Below are 19,375 nucleotides of genomic sequence, written 5' to 3'. Positions count from 1 at the left end.
AACTCACTTTGTCCAGTTAATTGTAAACTTTGAAATTGAAATGAACACTTTAGGTACAAATTTGGAATAGTTCAACTTTGCCTGTTTATGACCTAAAACTTTACTAAAACTATAAGGTCTAACGGTACAAGTTTTGGAAAATAGCTAAACATTCTGACTTACTTCAAAGTTCACCGAAAGCAGAAGGCGCCTAAACGTTTAATATTAGAACCTAACGAAGTGATATAGAAACAAATGACTCAGTATATGATGGAGAAATCGGCAGTTCTTTGTTTTTTAAATCATGTTCAAGGCATTTCATTAATACCGTAGTGTCATTTGGTAAATTCTAGAATACAAATTCGGTTAAGACCGATCTCTGTGTCGACTAAAAAGCTAGAGTAAAAAAAATGCCAACGATCAAACGAAAAGCGAACTTTTAAACTGGCAATACCTTGTGGTAGATCTTTACTTTACTTGATATCTTGATTTATCAGTGTTACTGTCTTATATCAGGCGACCTCGTTAGATATTGACCAAATGTCCATGACATGCTGTACTTGTCTAAACGAACGTGAACGTCGCCTGGTTTAGACTCGTACGTTGTGTAACAGACTCGTACTCGTGGGTAAATGGGAGAGTCTTCTGGCAATACAAGTAACAATTCCGATACACAATGCGGCTCAATGAAACTCCGTGCGTGGGAAGGTCTGTAAGCATCCGGCACCCGGTGTCCTCCCCCCACAATTCTGGCCGCCGTCTCTGGGACTAATGTATCTGTTATATTAGTCCCAGTTATATGTGAAAACACCCATCAAACAAATAAATAAAGCAAACCTATTTCCCAACTTTCAGTCATAACGCCAGTTTCGTCTCCAGTTATACACAGCTGTGTTTACATAAAATGATACCCGCGGCAGATGTTTTGACAAGCACGGCATTGAAATGAAACTTTGTTTTAAACAGTATTAATGTGACTCATAATATTCTAAACTCCTCGTGTCTAACTCATGTGGATTGTCTCTAATTTTCTTTGGCAAGTCCACGGTTTTCCCGTAGGATATAACGTGCACTTTCAACCAATCTTGACATGTACCACAAGACAGCTGATTGCATAAGTAGGGTAACACGTGCACTGTCAACCAGTCTCGAGAGTTACATGCACTGCAATGCAGCTGATTGCAAAACTCATTCACTTAGACGTCATGAAAACATTATATGGTAAAGAACAAATTTTGACCATAAAACTATTAAGATTGTGATTTCAGAGTGTGCTTGCACCGAATGTTATACATTCTCCACCCCCGCTTTCTTGTCTCTAGTAAACACCACGATGGGTAACTTCATTGAGTCGATATATAGGGCATCCTGTTACAATGAAAGTGGGTTATCATCGCCCTTGAAAAGAGAGTAAAAATAACCAGGCCTTAGTGCTGAATTTCAGTTTAACCTAAACCTGGCGAGCTGTTTCAGTCTTGTCATAGCTCTGTCTTATTCCACATTACCCGGGTCTGGGGGAATTATACGCATCCATGTTTAAAGCATCAGCACGGTGTTTTCATGACCCACTGCAATCAAAGCGCGACCACGATGCTAATTTTTTTTATTCATCATGGAAATTATTCACGGACTACGAATTTTAAATTTTATTGGAGGCCATTCCTAGAATAATGGCTGTTTTCCCTGCATCTCTTGTAAATCATAGAGAAGTCGATAATCGCCAAACTCATTTTTCCAAAAGAACCTAAAACACAAGTCCACAAAACGAATATGTAAGTTTATAATTTATAAATATTGAATAAAGCTGGTAACATGCCAGAGAGAGGAGAACAGTTTTTAGTGGTGCAGAGAAGACAGTCGTTATTCATGACATCCAATGCACAACCTGTGCATTACATTCTGGTCGAATACAAATACATTTATCTCAGTTGCTCTTTGATTGCAACTGTTCATGAAAGCATCGTCTTGATGTAATAAACATACTTGACATATTACCATTTTTTTTTACTTAAAATGTGTGACGTAGTTTGAAATGATTACATTTTACACATCGTCTTGCCAATTCTACAAGTCGAGATGTGTATAAGCCTGATAGAAAACGTGAGACGAAGTCCAATTGTTGGACCGAACGTTGTTGTGCTAAATAGACACCCTGAGGTAATAACTTTTATCTGGGAAGGATTGCCGGCTAATGCAGATTCTTTGATCTCCTTAAAACGGAACGGTTTGACATTACTTCATCAAATTTAATGAACAATTTAATCTTTGATTACTGTCTTAATGTCAGCGAAAACATAGAGCCAATCAACTCTGAAATTATTTATTTTGATTGTTGTTTAACTGCATGCTAAAGAAGTCTTCACTTCCTGGAGTTCCTGGAGTAAACCACCCACATTGGGCAAGTTGGTGACCAAGTTTCCGACTTGTGACGTATACAGCGGCCTTTAATGAACGTTAGACTGTGAACACGACCACACTAGTGTCGACAGTCGCTTATTATCATCAAGAGCTCACAACCAGTGAGAGCCGCGAATTCCTTATCCAAGGCCAAATTTGAGCCCGCGTCCCATGTGCCCTTTAGCAATTTAAAGGGAGGACCTTAAATGTTCGGGCACAACAACCCCCTGGCCAGTGATATTCCCACCCTGGAAAACAAAAGATATCTTGAATCTCTATCAGAGACTTGTAGTACTCTTCTGTCCACTGTTAAGGAGCGGACCGTTGTAGAGATGTTAAGGTGCGTTACTTTGAAACGTGAGGTCACACAAGACGTTGGGTCAGTCGTAGTTTAGGATGATTATACAGAATAATTGCTGAATTACATACGACAGATTTACAGATAGTGTAAATAGTTTACAAACCAAAAATACAGAGCAGATTTACACAAATTTGAAGTATTTACATATCATAAAATTGTCCATTATATGTACAGAAGCAACTTTTCAGTGTCTGCTGTACGGTTATAATCGGTCTGATCTGTATGAAACTAGCTTGACCTCTTCAGTGGCTTTATGGTTAAAGGGTCCGTCTCGAAGTCAAGAGACTCGGGATAGATCCGGATCGGGTTATACTAAAGATTTTTAAAATGGCACTTGTTGCTGACTCGCTTGACGCTCAGCACTGAGAGGACAGAGCAAGGAAACAGGACTGGTTGGCTAGTTGTCAGTATAATGTGACTGGGTGGGGTGTCATTTCTGGTGTTTTCGGCACGATACTTGAGTGGTGGCCGCACTTTGGCGGCATGGACTCGTTCTGCCACAAGAAGACATAGTATGTGTACACACGCCAAATGAAGACGAGGAGTCATTTGACTGAAAAATTACGAAGTACGACGTTAAACCCCAAGCATGCATTCATTCATTCATTCATTCATTCATTCATTCAAACTAGCTCAGATTGTTTACATTTTAAAGACGAATCTACTAGAGTTAGATTTCTCCACTCTTAAACCTTATAGCCATGGTAATGCTGAAAAATTATTGGGTACAGCGTTGAATACAAGCGATGAATAAATAAATAAGTAAATAAATATGTATTAGGATAGGAACAACGACTTCTGTCCGAGATCGCCACGATACGGCCGAATTTCTGCCCATGTGGTGTTAAGAGCATATCATTCATTCATTTGAGTAACGTTCGTCAGAAAACTCTGACACCATCTGTGTGTTCTCACGAGCGCACCTTTCTTTCACGAGATCCTTGCTTTATCACTTGCTATCAACCACCTTTTATCTGACAGAAAATACACGGAGAATATCAAACGCCGATATATAGACTTTAGCCCCAACACAAAATTAATCTTTAGCAGTGCATATGTAGGTCTGGATCACGAAACCGACTGAAGTCAAGCAAGAATTAAGCTGTTATTTTAGAACTTCTATACGTATCCCTAAAGTCTCCGCTTTTGCGTTAAAAAGTTATCTTATGGCAATTGAAAAAAGCCTTTGATTAATTTTGGGACTTCAAAGGTTAAAATGCAAAATATCTATCACACCTAATGACAAAGTGTTAAAGTTTAAACCTTTAGGATCGTGGATTTTGTTTCAATCCTGTGGAATTATATGAGCCTTTAGCGTGCATCGATGGGTGCCACTTTTTTGCTTCCACCCCCCCCCCCCCCCATAGCTTCCTATTCCAGCCATACAATCCCAGCTTATAGTACGGCTTTGGTGGCAATTTTGCAGAAAAATTGTGGATGTTTTGAGGTATGTAAAACAAGCACAAACTGGGACTGGAATTCACCAGCACCCTCATAGTGGCATCTTTTCTCTGCCACTGTTTGGCGGAATTGGTATAGACCAAATCGTACACAACGGCGTAGCGTTTTGTGCTGTTATTTTATTATGTAGTTGGAGAACTGTTGGGTTCATTTCCTTTCTTCTCATCCCACCGTAGAACTGCACTCTACACGGAATCAGTACCCTATATTAGCACTTCCGTTTAGCAATTATGGGCGAGGGGACACAAGGACACAAGTGTCGATGAGTGAGTGAGTGCTTGGCGTTTAACGTCGTGGTCAACAATTTTTCAGTCAATCCTTAAAATGCATGTAATGTGCCTCCTTGTTGCGGGACGGATTTCTACCGCTCTTTTATCTAGTTCTACTTGACTGAGACGACTTACCAAAGGCAAGTAAGCTGCCCCGCCCGAGCCATTATACTGATACTATCCCCTTCATGCTGAACGCCAAGCAAGGAACTTCCTCTGTTAAAGTCTTAGGTGTTACTAAACCCAGGATTGATCCTAGATCTATCGCTCCCGAAGACGACGCTCTACCAACTGTGCTATCCGGGCCGGTCAGGTGTCAGTGAGGTTGCGAGTGACGTCCCCTTGGCGTTGATATGCACCCCTCCCAGCTGCTTGCATAAGAAGATACATATTTTGACAGTCAATCCATGTCAAGATTTTATGGCTTCTTTCTCACAGGCTGCGCCCAGTATACACCAAAGCTTATTGACCACGGAATGTCTGGGACTGAGCTACAGCGCTAAACGTTAACATTGTCGCTTATGGAAAATTTGTAGAGGGTCTTAGGCCATACATGTTATCCGCTTTTATTTATGTTTATTTAATGGAATTCTAAATTAGCTCAAGTGAGAAGAACGGGATTCGAACCGTGTGAAGGAGTCGTTTGCTCACAAACCAGATTCTGTTAAACTTAATAATCGACATTTTTGATTTATAACATGCTATCCATATTTTGTGAGTCTGCTATACCCAGTCATGATGTACAATAATGCCCAAATAATAACGAAAGCAAACACGTAAATTTTTTCTTGCATTGTTTTTGGTAATTGCTACTATTTATTTGTTATTTCATTTGTTCAGAGGTTAATGTCATATTGCATACAATTTCAATTATATCGTCACGGATTCGTCTTGCGGGTAGATAAAACACATGACATACACATTACTGATCCACTGAATCATCGTGACAAGGACAACAGACCTGACACTTCGAACAGTCGTCTTTAAACTGACAACTTGAACACAAATGCTGAACCCATGTGCAGTATTTTAGTCTCCGTGGTGGCAAGTCTTGTGGTTGAACCCCGTACCTCCCGCACTGAAGGCGGATGCTCTATAACCACGATAGCCGTTTAGCCCACAAATTTGGTACGTCTTTTGGACAACAGATGCTGGTGTTGACCAACTGTGGTGACAAGATTTTGCAGATCACAAAAGATTCGTTTCTTTTTTTTTTTTTTTTTTTTTTTGCTTACCGGGTTTAAAAGTGGCTTTGTACAATTCTTTCGTCGTGAAGACAGTGTCTTCTTGTAGCAGGCCGGTACCACGGTCCACGCATTTATAGTGCTGCTTCACCCATTAACATTGTACAGACTACAGACCCAAAAGTACACAGATCGGAGAAGAATTGCATATGCTTTCCTGGATACATTTTGGTCTGATACCCAAAAATGTGCCCTTTTCTAAATCAGATCACGCGGACTTGAATTATTACTTGGTTATGTCAGATGCGTCATATACATGGGCATAGAGACTAAGTCTCGTATACATGATCAAAAACAAGGGAGGAAATACGCTCATAGTATCGGCAACAGTACCTCACCAAGTACAGAGAGGAAACAAACATTGCCTCTTTGCTGACACCACCCGTCTCCTGCTTTAATAAATTTAACCGATTTCACTAAACCCATCGGCACCAGATATGAAAATACATGACCACAGGCTGACAGAATGAAAACAATATCTCACATTCAACGTTTTTATTATCACAAATATACATTTATACATACATAAATACAGTATCTTTGCGTCACGACATCCCTCGGTCGAGATAAAGTGTGAAGTGTTCAAGTCATAATGAAATCTACGACTGCATGCCATTCTCCAATAGCTGGAAATAAAACAAAAAGAGAAGTAGGATATCACTAATTCAGTCATTATGCCGACCCAAATTTCTAATTTGCCTGGTACCATGATACTGTAAAGGCTGATCTGTTATCTTTACAGAATACTGGTCGTTTATTTAATTGACTGCTGCTTAACTCTGTAGTCAACAATGTTTTATTATTACGGATGCAGGATATTGTTACGGATACAGGATATTATCATCCTTGCAGGATATTAAATTTATTATGGATGCAGGATATTATTACGGATGCAGGATATTATTACGGATGCAGGATATTGTGAGCGCAGTAATGAACAAATTCTCAATTCAAGGCGGGCTTAGTAGGCTTTACTGCATAACAAATGTCCCAAGTTTACAATTTTCACATGTCCCAAGCTTACAAGTTTCACGTCACAAGTTCACAAGTTTCACCTGTCCCAAGTTTACAATTTTCACATGTCCCAAGTTCACAATTTTCACTTGTCCCAAGTTTACAATTTTCACTTGTCCCAAATTTACAATTTTCACATGTGCAAAGTTCACAATTTTCACCTGTCTCAAGTTCACAATTTTCACATGTCCCAAATTTACAATTTTCACATGTGCCAAATGAACAATTTTCACATGTCACAAGCTCACAATTTTCACATGTCCCAAATGAACAATTTTTACTTGTCCCAAGTTTACAATTTTCACATGTCCCAAGTTTACAATTTTCACCTGTCTCAAGTTTACAATTTTCACTTGTCCCAAATTTACAATTTTAACCTGTCCCAAGTTTACAATTTTCACATGTCTCAAGTTTACAATTTTCACATGTCCCAAATGAACAATTTTCACATGTCTCCAGTTCACAATCTTCACTTGTCCAAAGTTTACAATTTTCACATGTCCCAAGTTTACAATTTTCACCTGTCTCAAGTTCACAATTTTCACTTGTCCCAAATTTACAATTTTCACATGTCCCAAGTTTACAATTTTCACATGTCCCAAGGTTTTACAGTTTTCACATGTCCCCAGTTTACAATTTTCACATGTCCCAAGTTTACAATTTTTACATGTCCCAAGTTTACAATTTTCACCTGTACAAAGTTTACAGTTTTCACATTTGCCAAAATAACTTCTATGTGGTTGCACACGGCTTAACTGTTTTATGTGTCATTAAATGTTCCAAGGATATTTCGCCAAGGCAAAAGGATAAATGACTCTACTTGCACTATCGCCAATACGTTTTCACAAAAATCTGGAGGTCACTTTTACAAAGCGGCGTACATTTTTTTATCGTAGTTTTGTCGTACGATATTTTGCACGTCACTGTTACCGTACCATTTTCCTATACGTGCGATTATTGCACATGTACGACATCTTTGTGAAACTTAGCCCAGCGCTCTGGAAATATTCCTGTCGCTTTATATCCATTACATGTACCACCTGCCCGTTTTACCAAAAGTGCTAGTTTGAGGAAAAATGACGAGTGACTGTACATTCATTACAGCCTAAACGCTTTACCATAAGGGACGGCCTGAGGGAAAATGCCAAGCGGTATTATATATATATTATATAAGATTATTCCGCTGGCATCATTACTTTCGATTAACTCCCCGAGTCTTCACATTTTGCTAAGTCACTTACCCCTCTCCATTCCCGCCTCCATTCATCTATGGTCAGCAACCCATTTGCTTTAAAGAGAAGAATTAATTTGGTTTTCATTAATTAGTTCTTTACGTCGTACTCAAGAATATTTCCCTTAGCCTGTACGTGACCTTCTCACGTACGATCGTGAGATGAAGCGAGCATGAGCTGGACTCACAACGACCGCATAAGTGAGAGGGCTTATAGATCTGCACTAGAACACTAACCACCTCGGTCATGAAGACCCCTAAAATACGTTTTGATATAGTTAATAATATAGTTTACTATGGTCTGAGATAATATAAGATAGCAGGTTTATTTTCGTTCCACCCACAATCACTTTTGGTTATGAATACAGAGACACTTTTGTTGGTTTATTGTGTATTGATGAACAAACCGGAAGCACTGCAGCTGAACTGTGGACCCCCAAAAGTAGAGAAACGGTTCAAAAGTGTTCAAAAAGGGTTCAAAGCCAGGCAATTACATGTACCTGCCATTTCTTCACAGGGAATAATGAATAATACACTGCTCTGGTGAATGTTGTTACACTTCATGTACACTTCATTAGTTACCATACTATACATTGGATACTTCATTAGTTATCATTCTATACCCTTGGATACTTCATTAGTTACCATACTATACCCGTGGATACTTCATTAGTTACCATACAATACCCGTGGATACTTCATTAGTTACCATACCGTACCCGTGGATACTTCATTAGTCACCATACCATACCCGTGGATACTTCATTAGTTACCATACTATACCCGTGGATACTTCATTAGTTACCATACTATACCCGTGGACACTTCATTAGTTACCAAACTATACCCGTGGATACTTCATTAGATACCAAACTATACCCGTGGATACTTCATTAGATACCTCATTAGTTACCATATTATACCCGTGGATACTTCATTAGTTACCATACTATACCCGTGGATACTTCATTAGTTACCATACCATACCCTTGGATACTTCATTAGTTACTTTACTATACCCATGGATACTTCATTAGTTACTTTACTATACCCATGGATACTTCATTAGATACCTCATTAGTTACCATATTATACCCGTGGATACTTCATTAGTCGCCATACTATACACTTGGAGTAATGTTGCAAAACAAATCTAACTAAAAATTTTAATAAAAATTAGTAAATAAATAAAAACAAAAAAAAAATGAGAAAAAAACAAAGTAATGGTTACAGAAATCAAAAAAAAAAAATTAGAAGATTATTTCCGAAGGGGAGATTCGAGGAGTTTGTGAAACGAATTTCTTAAAAAAAATGATGCCAATCACTAAATATTTTACCATCTTTATCGGTGACGATATCCACGAATCCGTCGCAGTCGTCCGATTCTATCACTCCATTGTTGTCCATATCCAGAGCGTTGAACACCCGCGCAAGTCCGGCCTCGGTAAAAGTCACCCCCTTGTTCACTTCCCAGTCGTATTCAAGCTCACTTTCAAAGACAGCTCCGTCCACTGCAAAATAAAATATTACGGAAGTCTATGGTGTTTTGCCGTAAACGTAACATTAACGCTTTAATCTATTAACCGGGAATCTGAGTTTTTGGATGTGGTTCCCAGAAAGATAGGGAAATACCCTTCTTGTCATCCATTAATATGAGAGATCTTCATTGATTCATCCACCTCATAGGGCCAGATAAGAGTCAGATTAATTTCTCACTAGACAAATTTCAGTGCTTTTTAAAGTGGATTCTACATAATAAACCATTTTTTGATGCCAGAGTGCTCTACAGGCGTTTTACATGAGACGTTAAAATAAAACCATAACTAAAGGAATTGACAAGTGGCCCGCATTTGATCGGTAATACCTGTGACCATTCGTGACCAAGTATCATACGTTCGTCACTGCTCTGGTTTTACTGTCTGCTCTGTGTCTTATTACATCGTCCTATTTTCTAAACACACAAACCGTTCAAATCAGCGCTCCCCACGATGAATGTCCGAAATTCCATCTTGGAAATGAATTCGTCTGAGTCGCCGTCGCCATTGTCGAAAAGTTTCCTGAGCAAAACGTCCATGGGGTCGGCCGTACCTGGAACAAGTTACTTACTTACTTACTTAAAATGGTCTGCATGGAAACTCATTAGATCATAGGACTTTTAAAAAAGTAATGGGTTAGCTGTCTTGAACACAAAGTTTGTATAGCTCCAAATCCAAAGGCTTCACCTGAATTTCTCTGATTTTTGGGAAGACTACAGTTAAATCACATAATCGGAAGGCTACTTCATCGGAGCTATTTCGTTACACACCACAATGAATGCCTCCGGGTCGGATGTAATGCCGTGCTATTTTAGATATATAGCATTTCTCGCCATTGCACTGCCTTTTCGTTTTGTTTGCAGCTTGTTGGGTGGTAACTGTTTTTAGGGCAGGCTTCCAAGTTTCATTTCCAGGTATAAATCTGTGTGTTCTTTAGTAACGTTAGGCAGATGCATGTACACTAAGTAGGAATAGTCTTATCTTTCAGGAATTTGACTAGAGTTGTCATAGGGGAGTACGATTATCAGTCCCGGAAATTTCGAGGCTCGCTGGAACAGTTGCTGTGAAATTCAATGTGGACTGCGCGTGTCCTGCTGTCTGATCACTGGACCAACCTTCATATAACCACGCATGCGCATGAGACACACGTACCAGTACCGTCGTCGTCTATCACAGCGTATACAGCGAGTGTACCGCTCACGGCTCCTGTCACAACCAACAGGTCCTGTCCCAGGAGTGGGCTGTCACGGGCCGAGATGAACCTGGAATTTTGAGGAAAATGCATCGCCGACACGCTGATGTAGTGATACAATGTAATAGTCTCTAAGGTCATTATCTCGCCGCCTCAAGTTAAAGGCGAACAAAACGTAAAAACCATGTAAACTTCAGGCGAAAGAGTGATAAGAACTCTTTGTAAATATGGTCTTTTAATTTGTCATCACGTTCTTGGTATATATTGTTTTGAATAATGATGTTCTAAATATGGATATAACGCTTATGTAATATTTTTGAATAATTATGCTCAAATTTGGTCTTTTGTTTTATCAGTACTGTTCAACTATAGTTTTAACCATATAGTTTTAAAGTATTCTTAAATATGATTCATGTGTTTAGATATATTCAACAAATTTACCTTCTAATACATTGATTAGACATTCATCCCATCATTATTTAAAAGACTGTTGTTCTAACTACCCACTATACAAAAGTATATTTCAATACTCTTTCTTCCTGAAGGAAAAATCAAATCAAAAGTTAAAAAAAAAAACATATTAAGTAAGTGTTCAAGCTCTTCCTCTGAAGTTTGTTTTATTTTTATGTTTTCCTCTCCTTTAGCGGACTACCACGGTAAACTAAAAAACTTTAATGCCGTAAATTGGGTTTTACCATTGATTTGTTTATTTATTTGAGGTTTACATCATTTTCATCATGATCATCATGATCATGATGGTGTGAGTTTTGTAGCAGGCTGGTATCGAGGCCGACGCATGCGTAGTCTGATAAGCTCCAGGTATACACGAATGCTACATATTCCATGACTACTATATATTTCCTCTACCATTCTCCTCACACATACATGTATTCTATTCATATACCCACTTAATATATTCAGGGTCTATATCCCCTACCCTTTTATATACTCACTTAATGTTCTCAGGGTGTATGTCCCCTACCCTCCTATATACTCACTTAATGTCCTCAGGGTCTATATCCCCTACCCTCCTATGAACTCACTTAATGTCCTCAGGGTCTATATCCCCGATCCTCCTGTATACTCATTTAATGTCCTCTGAGTGTATCTCCGACTTTCCTATGTACTCATTTAATGTCCTCTGGGTGTATGTCTCCGACCCTCCTATATACTCACTTTATTTCCTCAGGGTCTATATCCCCTACCTTTCTATGCACTCACTTAATGTCCTTTCGGTCTATATCCCCTACCCTCCTATAAACTCACTTAATGTTCTCATGGTCTATATCCCCTACCCTCTTATATACTCAATGTCCTTAGGGTCTATATCCCCTACCCTCCTATATACTCACTTAATGTCCTCAGGGTCCATATCCCCGATCCTCCTCACGTTGTATTGATATTCCCAGCTGTCAGACATGGTCAGGTTCCCGCCGTAGTTTATGCTGTGGAACACCGGATTGGTCAGGTCGTGTTTCACGGAATAGATCGCGATTGTTCCCGTTCTCTCGTTACCAATGAAGAAAACAGTGTCAGAACCGATCGTGCCCACGTCACCAGCTTCTGTCTCCGGGCCCTGTAAAGCGCATGCGGGTGATAGACGTCAGCATAAAATTTTAAGGAATTTAAATTTTTAAGGGGGCCTCCGTGGCTGTATGTGGGAAGGTCTGACAGCTACCTGTGGATGGTCGTGGGTTTCCCCCGGGCTCTGCCCGGTTTCCTCCCACAATAATGCTGGCCGCAGTCGTATAAGTGAAATATTCTTGAGTACGGCGTAAAACACCAATCAAATAAATAAATAAATAAATTTTTGAAAAAATCAAACATTATAAATACTAATGACAACTCAGTCTGAAAATACTTTGTTACGTTTACATTATTTAACAGAATTGAGAAGGGGACGCCTCGTTTAGAGTGATAAACGGCACGTTTTCTAATTCTTCTAATTGAGAAGATACCGGTACAATTTTTATCACCTTGTCATCCGATCTCTTGTCGAAAGTTGACACCACAGGGTCTTTCCCATCGTTAGCGTTCGCATTAAAAATATTAGCCATGTTGTTTTTCATCACGGTTTCCATGGCATTCGTACTATCCCAAACGAGGCTCATGTCCGTAGCCGACCGGAAACTGAAACCACGTGACCCAAAGGCATAGAACGACGAGTATTTCTCGCTCCCTGGTGTCTTTCCGGAGGCTGTGCTGAACTTCAAACGTCCTGTTCATGCGAAAGGATGAATGGAAACCTTGAATGATTGACTGATTAAGTGGACCCGTGATCGAGTGACTGGTACCTTTGCGTTGTGTATTAAATGTGATGACAACACATCATGTTGAGTAATTCTAGACCAGTGTCGTCTAATGCATTACAATTAACACGAGTGAATTCTTTTTAATGCGGCGTGTGATTTGCTAATTTGCCATACAAACATTGACATGAATAGTTGGAACAAAAATTCTAACTGAGGTAAACTGACACATATTTCACCGGTTACGTGCAACCATTTACCAAATATTACACTGTCGTCGCTGCTACTATAGTGTCATGCTTACCCAAAGCTGTAACAACAGCCAAGTTGTCCTTGAAAACCGGGTCTACAGCGTCATCGTCTACCATGTTATCTGGAAGACATAGGTAAATGGGTGGCGATTAAAAATTCTTCTTCTGTTCCTTGACCTTCTCGAAATTACATTTCAATATGTCAGCAATATTTTTATGTGAGCACAACATTTTGTTTTTCAGAAAGTATAAACATTATTTTTATTTCCTCGAGCGACAGCGCTTGGCTATTCCTCTTCTGATAACAATGATACACTATTTTCTCATGAATGAATACATTTCATTTACTTAATAAAAAGTCCTGCCCCCTCATCTCTTCAGACCAGGAATCGTAGTCTTTGGCATCACCCTCGTTCATTGTCACTAGATAAGGCTGGTTGTTCAGTTTGAAGTATTTGATGGTATCTGGCTGGTACATTCCGTACACATCCCAACTCTTCATGTTTATACCTACATAAAATAGAGGAATAAAGCGAAGAATGAGAGAGAATGCAAAGAGAAGAGAACCAATCCCCATGCTTATGCGAAATAAAGTCTATCCGAATTTACACACTCATCAAATTTTATTTTTTATCTAGGTTCTTCATATTCAGTTAAGTTAATCTGGTTCTTCACACTCAGTTCCAGGTTCTTCATACTCAGTTAAGTTTATCTAGGTTTCTTCACACTCAGTTATGTTTATTTAGGTTCTTCATACTCAGTTAAGTTTATCTAGGTTCTTCACACTCAGTTCTAGGTTCTTCATACTCAGTTAAGTTTATCTAGGTTTCTTCACACTCATTTATGTTTTTCTAGGTCCTTCATACTCGGTAAAGTTTATCTAGGTCCTTCATACTCAGTAAAGTTTATCTAGGTTCTTCATACTTAATTAAGTTTATCTAGGTTCTCTATACTCAGCTAAGTTTATCTAGGTTCTTCATACCCAGATAAGTTTATTTAGGTTTTCCATACTCAGTTAAGTTTATCTAGGTTCTCTACACTCAGTTAAGTTTATCTAGGTTCTCTATACTCAGTTAAGTTTATCTAGGTTATTCACACTCAGTTCTAGGTTCTTCATACTCAGTTAAGTTTATCTAGGTTTCTTCACACTCAGTTATGTTTATCTAGGTTCTTCATATTCAGTTAAGTTTATCTAGGTTCTCTATACTCAGTTAAGTTTATCTAGGTTCTCTATACTCAGTTAAGTTTATCTAGGTTATTCACACTCAGTTCTAGGTTCTTCATACTCAGTTAAGTTTATCTAGGTTTCTTCACACTCAGTTCTAGGTTCTTCATACTCAGTTAAGTTTATCTAGGTTTCTTCACACTCAGTTATGTTTATCTAGGTTCTTCATATTCAGTTAAGTTTATTTAGGTTTTCCATACTCAGTTAAGTTTATCTAGGTTCTCTATACTCAGTTAAGTTTATCTAGGTTCTCCATACTCAGTTAAGTTTATCTAGGTTATTTACACTCAGTTATGTTTATCTGAGCTTCCTAATCTCTTCTTTTTATCTAATGTCTTCATACTCAGTTATGTATTTAAGACCTAAGCACATATGCTGTATATACTCAGTTATGTTTATCCATACTCAGCTATGTTTATCTAGGTTTTCCATCCCTATTATGTTTAGGCCTGTCTACTCAGTAAACTCAGTAAAGTTTAACTAGGTTCTCCATACTCAGTTATGTTTGTCTTGGTTCTTCGTGGTCAGTTATGGTTATGTAGGCTTTCCATGCTCAGTGGGGTTTATTAAGGTTCGTCATAGTTATGCTTAAATCCGTCCTCCATACTCAGTAATGCTTCATTAAGCTCTTCATACCCAGTAAAGTTTAGATGGGCTCTTCCTACTCACTATTGTCTCTATCGCTGGCGTCCAGCGTGGATTGAGACCAGTCTGCGTATCCCAGGGGATACAGTTCTGTGATCCGAGCGGTGTTAAAGTTACTGATATCAACCGTGGCTATGGCATTGTTTTCCTGTAATGCAAACATTGTTAACATTTATGACACGAAATAGGAACGAATTCTGTCGTATGATTAAGACTCCTTAACCTAAGGCCTTGTTCACACGCCAGTCGGTTAACCCCGTAGCCAATATAAGACAGGAATTAGGCCTCGCTGCATCGGTTAAGCTTTAAGTCAGGATGATTGTCAGGTACCAAGCTAAGAGCGGTGGTCTACTTTGGGAATTCCTGTATCTTCAAACTCAGTCAATAAAGAAAAAGTTGTCCATCATACATGTTTTTCACGTACTTCTAGAATAGAGCAATACATCAAGCGGACGTTAAGTAGCCGGAGCGTATTTACAAACTTATACCTGTATGCATATATACGCTATGGTCTCATCCTCATTCAGAGTGACGTATTCAGGCTCCAGGTCACGTGCAAACGTGTTTCCGTTCTCCTTATAAATGAATCGGACGCCCCGTGCTTCATATTCTGCTGCACTGAAAGGCAATAGCAGAAGTTAGATGACATCTAAAATAAAGAAAAACTGCATTTGGTTTTATCTATTTTTAAGAAGCTTTTGTGATAACATCCTTCAGTTTTATTCTTTGCTGGTTGTATGCAAATTCCTGAGCGCTTTATTATGTCCATGGTTGTCCATTCCTCAAGTCTTTTACACTGATTGCTTGCTCCAAAAGCTTGAAAGAAAGAAAAACAAATATTTTAACCGTAGTTATTTCGGAAGAGAGGTGGAAACGGATACAACAATTTTGTTCTGAGGAATGTGGTAACTCTGTAAATCAACTTTAAATCAGGAATTCTTCCGAAGCCATGGGAGTCTTGTTGTTACAGAAACCAAAAATACGATGTCGGGTCACCCGTACCCGGCGCCCATATGACTAACATGCAAAACACGGTTTGTGGTGACATCATTCTCTGACTATAGAAATAACTTGCGCCTGATTGGTTAAAATTGAGAACATTTTGGCGTTTCGATTCTGACTGCGATAACTTGGTTATGCACCTTCACAAAATGGATACTTTATAGATGTATATATATATTTGGTCTATTTTCTTTTAAATCGTAAACATGGCGTTATTTAGCGTGAGAGGAGGATATGACTGTCGTCACGATGGATCTAAAATTGATCCTGGTTGGTTATCGTCATCTTGCCTGAGATAATCAGTCTACAAAGAAGTTTGAAGGTGAACTATTCACCAAAAACTGATATGTTACCTGAACCCTGAGAAATCCAGTCTCTTTGTCTGATACTGCCCACTCAAATCAGTAGAGGAGAATCTAATGAGGGTAACGCCACCTAATGGGTCCACAAGTTGATTCCCTTGCATATATGGTTCTCCTTCGATGACAGCTATGATCGTGCGGCAGTCTTTGGTGACCTCAATCATATCAGGCAGGGAGCCGACTGGAAAGACGAATGTTTGTAATTTTTGTTCTCCCTTTGCACTGCAGTGACAAAGTTATTGCCTATTGGCAAGGCAGGCAGGTATTAAAATAGCGATTATTAGGTCTCAGATCTTAGAACTTCAATCGCGTCGCACCAAGCATTTTCAAGGAAAAAAGGAAAAGACACAGAATCGAACCCGCGACGTATGGATTGTAACTATTTCTCACCTGATATCGAATGTAAGAACTTCATGGTCTGCTGGACGGGATCATAACGCTCGTAGATGATCACTCTGCCGTCCTCGGGATCCTGTTGGTTATCGGCAGCCACGATCACATACTTGCCGCACACCTCCACGTCGGTCAGTTCGTACCCAGTCAATGTCACGTGAAACTTGTGCTTCAGGAAGTAAGGGGTCAGAGCGTTGACCACGTGGATATGTGTCTGACCTGGAGCAATGAGTGAATGATTGATTGACTGATTAAATGATTGATTGATTGATAGATTGCTTGAATATTAAAAAAAGAAAAACTCAAGTTGGAATAAAATTTTATTCCCATAGTCTGATACGCCACACGACTAGTACATTTCAACAAGAGTTCCATTTCCGGTTCCGGCACTCATGAAACTTGACAATGATACATTTATCTGTTTATTTGATTGGTGTTTTACCAATTTGATTTGTAGGAGTTTTTTGCAGAAGGCCAGCTTAAAAAAAGACTCCGACTGCAAAAGTGGAAAAAATAAAAAACGCACATAAAAAAAAAACGAAAACTGCCATGTCCCCTTTACGGCTCCTTATTACACTGTACTCAAGAATATTTCACTTATACGACGGCAACCAGCATTATGGTGAGAGGCAACCCGGCAGAGCCCAGGGGAAACTCACGACCGATCACGTTATAAAGAAGTCTACAAGAAACACTTTTGAGTGCATGCTGTAAAACAACAGTCTGTTGAATTCGAAAAGTTTTCGATCTCCAGATATAGATCGTGCAGACCATACATTGCTGGCTATCGAATCAACATTTTACCCAACCCCTTTCACTTCGTACTTACCAACCATTCACCCAACCAGTTCCAAAAAGTGTTCGCCACCTCAAAGTAGCTGATTATGTTTTTGTTGTTATTTTTGTCGTGGAAAATAGAAATAGAAAGCTTTTGCGGTGTAGCTCATGAATGATCTGAGTTTTACCTGAGAGAGCAGAGCCCGCCGAGAATAGGCATGTATGTGCTTGGGGGCTTTTCGTCGTTGTTAGCGATTTTTTAAGTTATATGACGACGAGGAAAGAGCTCAATGATTTCTTAACGTTTCAGTTTATTAGCAATTTTTGTAATCATTCCTATTCCCTTCCCACAACTTTTCTCTCTTACTTCGACCATACCTTTATCTCGAGCTCACAATTGTCCCACAAAGCAATCAACATTAAAACTTTATCGCATGAATTGTCGACCTGATTTATCTCTATATCCGCGGGAAAGGTACTAACATGTGAAACAGTTTGCCCTCAAATCTCAAATCCATTAGGTCGGTGCCACTTTTTAAATCATTAATTAAAATTATGTCTTTGGAAAGTGCGTCATCTTTATTTAATGCCTGTCTTACTCGATAGCACAAGTTAATACTAGCGACAGTGAGGTACTGCAGTATTATTACCATTTTTATGTTATATTAAAGTTTACACCTGTCCATGCTTGATTTGTTACTGAACATTCAAAATTTACAGTCAACCGCAGTGCTCTGATACATTCTTTCTTATCCACTATAAGGGAGACAGCAAACCCCATGGGGTTTTATTCCTGCCTATTGCGTTTGTTTCAATTATTGAGTGATTGAGTGCTTGGGGTTTAACGTCGTACTTAACCATTTTTCAGTCAAATGACGACAAAGGAGTCCTTAGAGTGTATGTGATGTGCCTCCGTGTTGCATAACGGACTACCACCGCTCTTTTATCTAGAGCTGCTTCACTGAGACGACTTACCCAAGTCAAGTAAGCTGCCCCGCCCGACCCATTATAATGATACGGGTCAACCAGTTGTTGCACTATCACCTTCATGCAGAATGCATGAAGGTCTCGACCCAGGATTGACCCTGGATCTACCGCCCCCGAACGGGACGCTCTAACAACTGTGCTCTTGGGGCCGGCTGTTTCAATTATTGTAAACAAAGCCTATGTCATGGTGAATAAATGAAAGGACATTGGGTGTTATTAGATGTGTGCACATATACGGTGTCTTTTTGAGACAGGGCGAGTCGATGCCGTCAACGTGCTCCCGCCACTGAAGTATCATGCCGAAGACACCAGACACGACACCCCCCTACTCAGTCATATTATACTGACACTGGGCCAACCAGTCTTGTTTCCTCGTTGAGACAGGCAGCAACAAGTAAGGCCGCCCAGGGTATTAGGCTGTGACATGTATTCCATTAAGTACAAACCTATGGTCTGATTCGCTGGCTCATGCAGCAAAGGCGTTCTTTTCAAGGCAACAGTTAGGGGGCAAGCGGTGGATTGCTTTGGCAATCTGACAGCCGTCACTCATAGGCGTTATCACCATTATGTAGACCTAAGCGAAAAATCCTCCCGTACGCCAACCAAAATATAAAATAAACATAAACTTTACGAAATCCTTGTGTAAAAGTTAGAACATAGCTTGTCTAAAATAAGCGTATAACATCAATCAACTGATAAGGGAAACATCTATATAGGCATGAAGTTATGGGTGGTTTTCATCGGTTTATAGTTGTGTCGGCACAATTCGAGGACTATGTTTGTTCACTATATTTGCATAAT

At 39.4% G+C, this 19,375-nt stretch overlaps 1 protein-coding gene across 1 annotated transcript; it reads right to left on the bottom strand.

Moving 5' to 3' along the window:
* Positions 1-9,907: 9,907 nt before the first annotated feature.
* LOC135478269 (mesenchyme-specific cell surface glycoprotein-like) lies at positions 9,908-16,859 on the bottom strand. Its single transcript, XM_064758543.1, has 10 exons — positions 16,808-16,859; positions 16,409-16,598; positions 15,542-15,671; positions 15,078-15,201; positions 13,532-13,693; positions 13,237-13,305; positions 12,660-12,901; positions 12,036-12,259; positions 10,644-10,753; positions 9,908-10,044 (listed from the first exon to the last, which is right to left on the bottom strand). Exons 1-10 carry the CDS (start codon positions 16,830-16,832, stop codon positions 9,908-9,910), a joined length of 1,413 nt encoding a protein of 470 aa, XP_064614613.1. The 5' UTR covers positions 16,833-16,859.
* Positions 16,860-19,375: the final 2,516 nt, after the last annotated feature.

This window comes from Liolophura sinensis, chromosome 11 (assembly GCF_032854445.1).
Source record: "Liolophura sinensis isolate JHLJ2023 chromosome 11, CUHK_Ljap_v2, whole genome shotgun sequence".
NCBI lineage: Eukaryota > Metazoa > Mollusca > Polyplacophora > Chitonida > Chitonidae > Liolophura > Liolophura sinensis.
This window is presented reverse-complemented; position numbering and strand designations above follow the sequence as displayed.

What these genes read in the sequence shown, in the direction of transcription:
- LOC135478269 (XM_064758543.1), bottom strand. Translation starts at nt 16,832, where the DNA reads ATGAAGTTCTTACATTCGATATCAG. An exon ending in GTTCTTACATTCGATATCAG is followed by an intron (nt 16,599 to 16,807) that starts GTGAGAAATAGT and finishes TCGTCTTTCCAG; the next exon opens with TCGGCTCCCTGCCTGATATG. An exon ending in CTGGATTTCTCAGGGTTCAG is followed by an intron (nt 15,672 to 16,408) that starts GTAACATATCAG and finishes ATTGCCTTTCAG; the next exon opens with TGCAGCAGAATATGAAGCAC.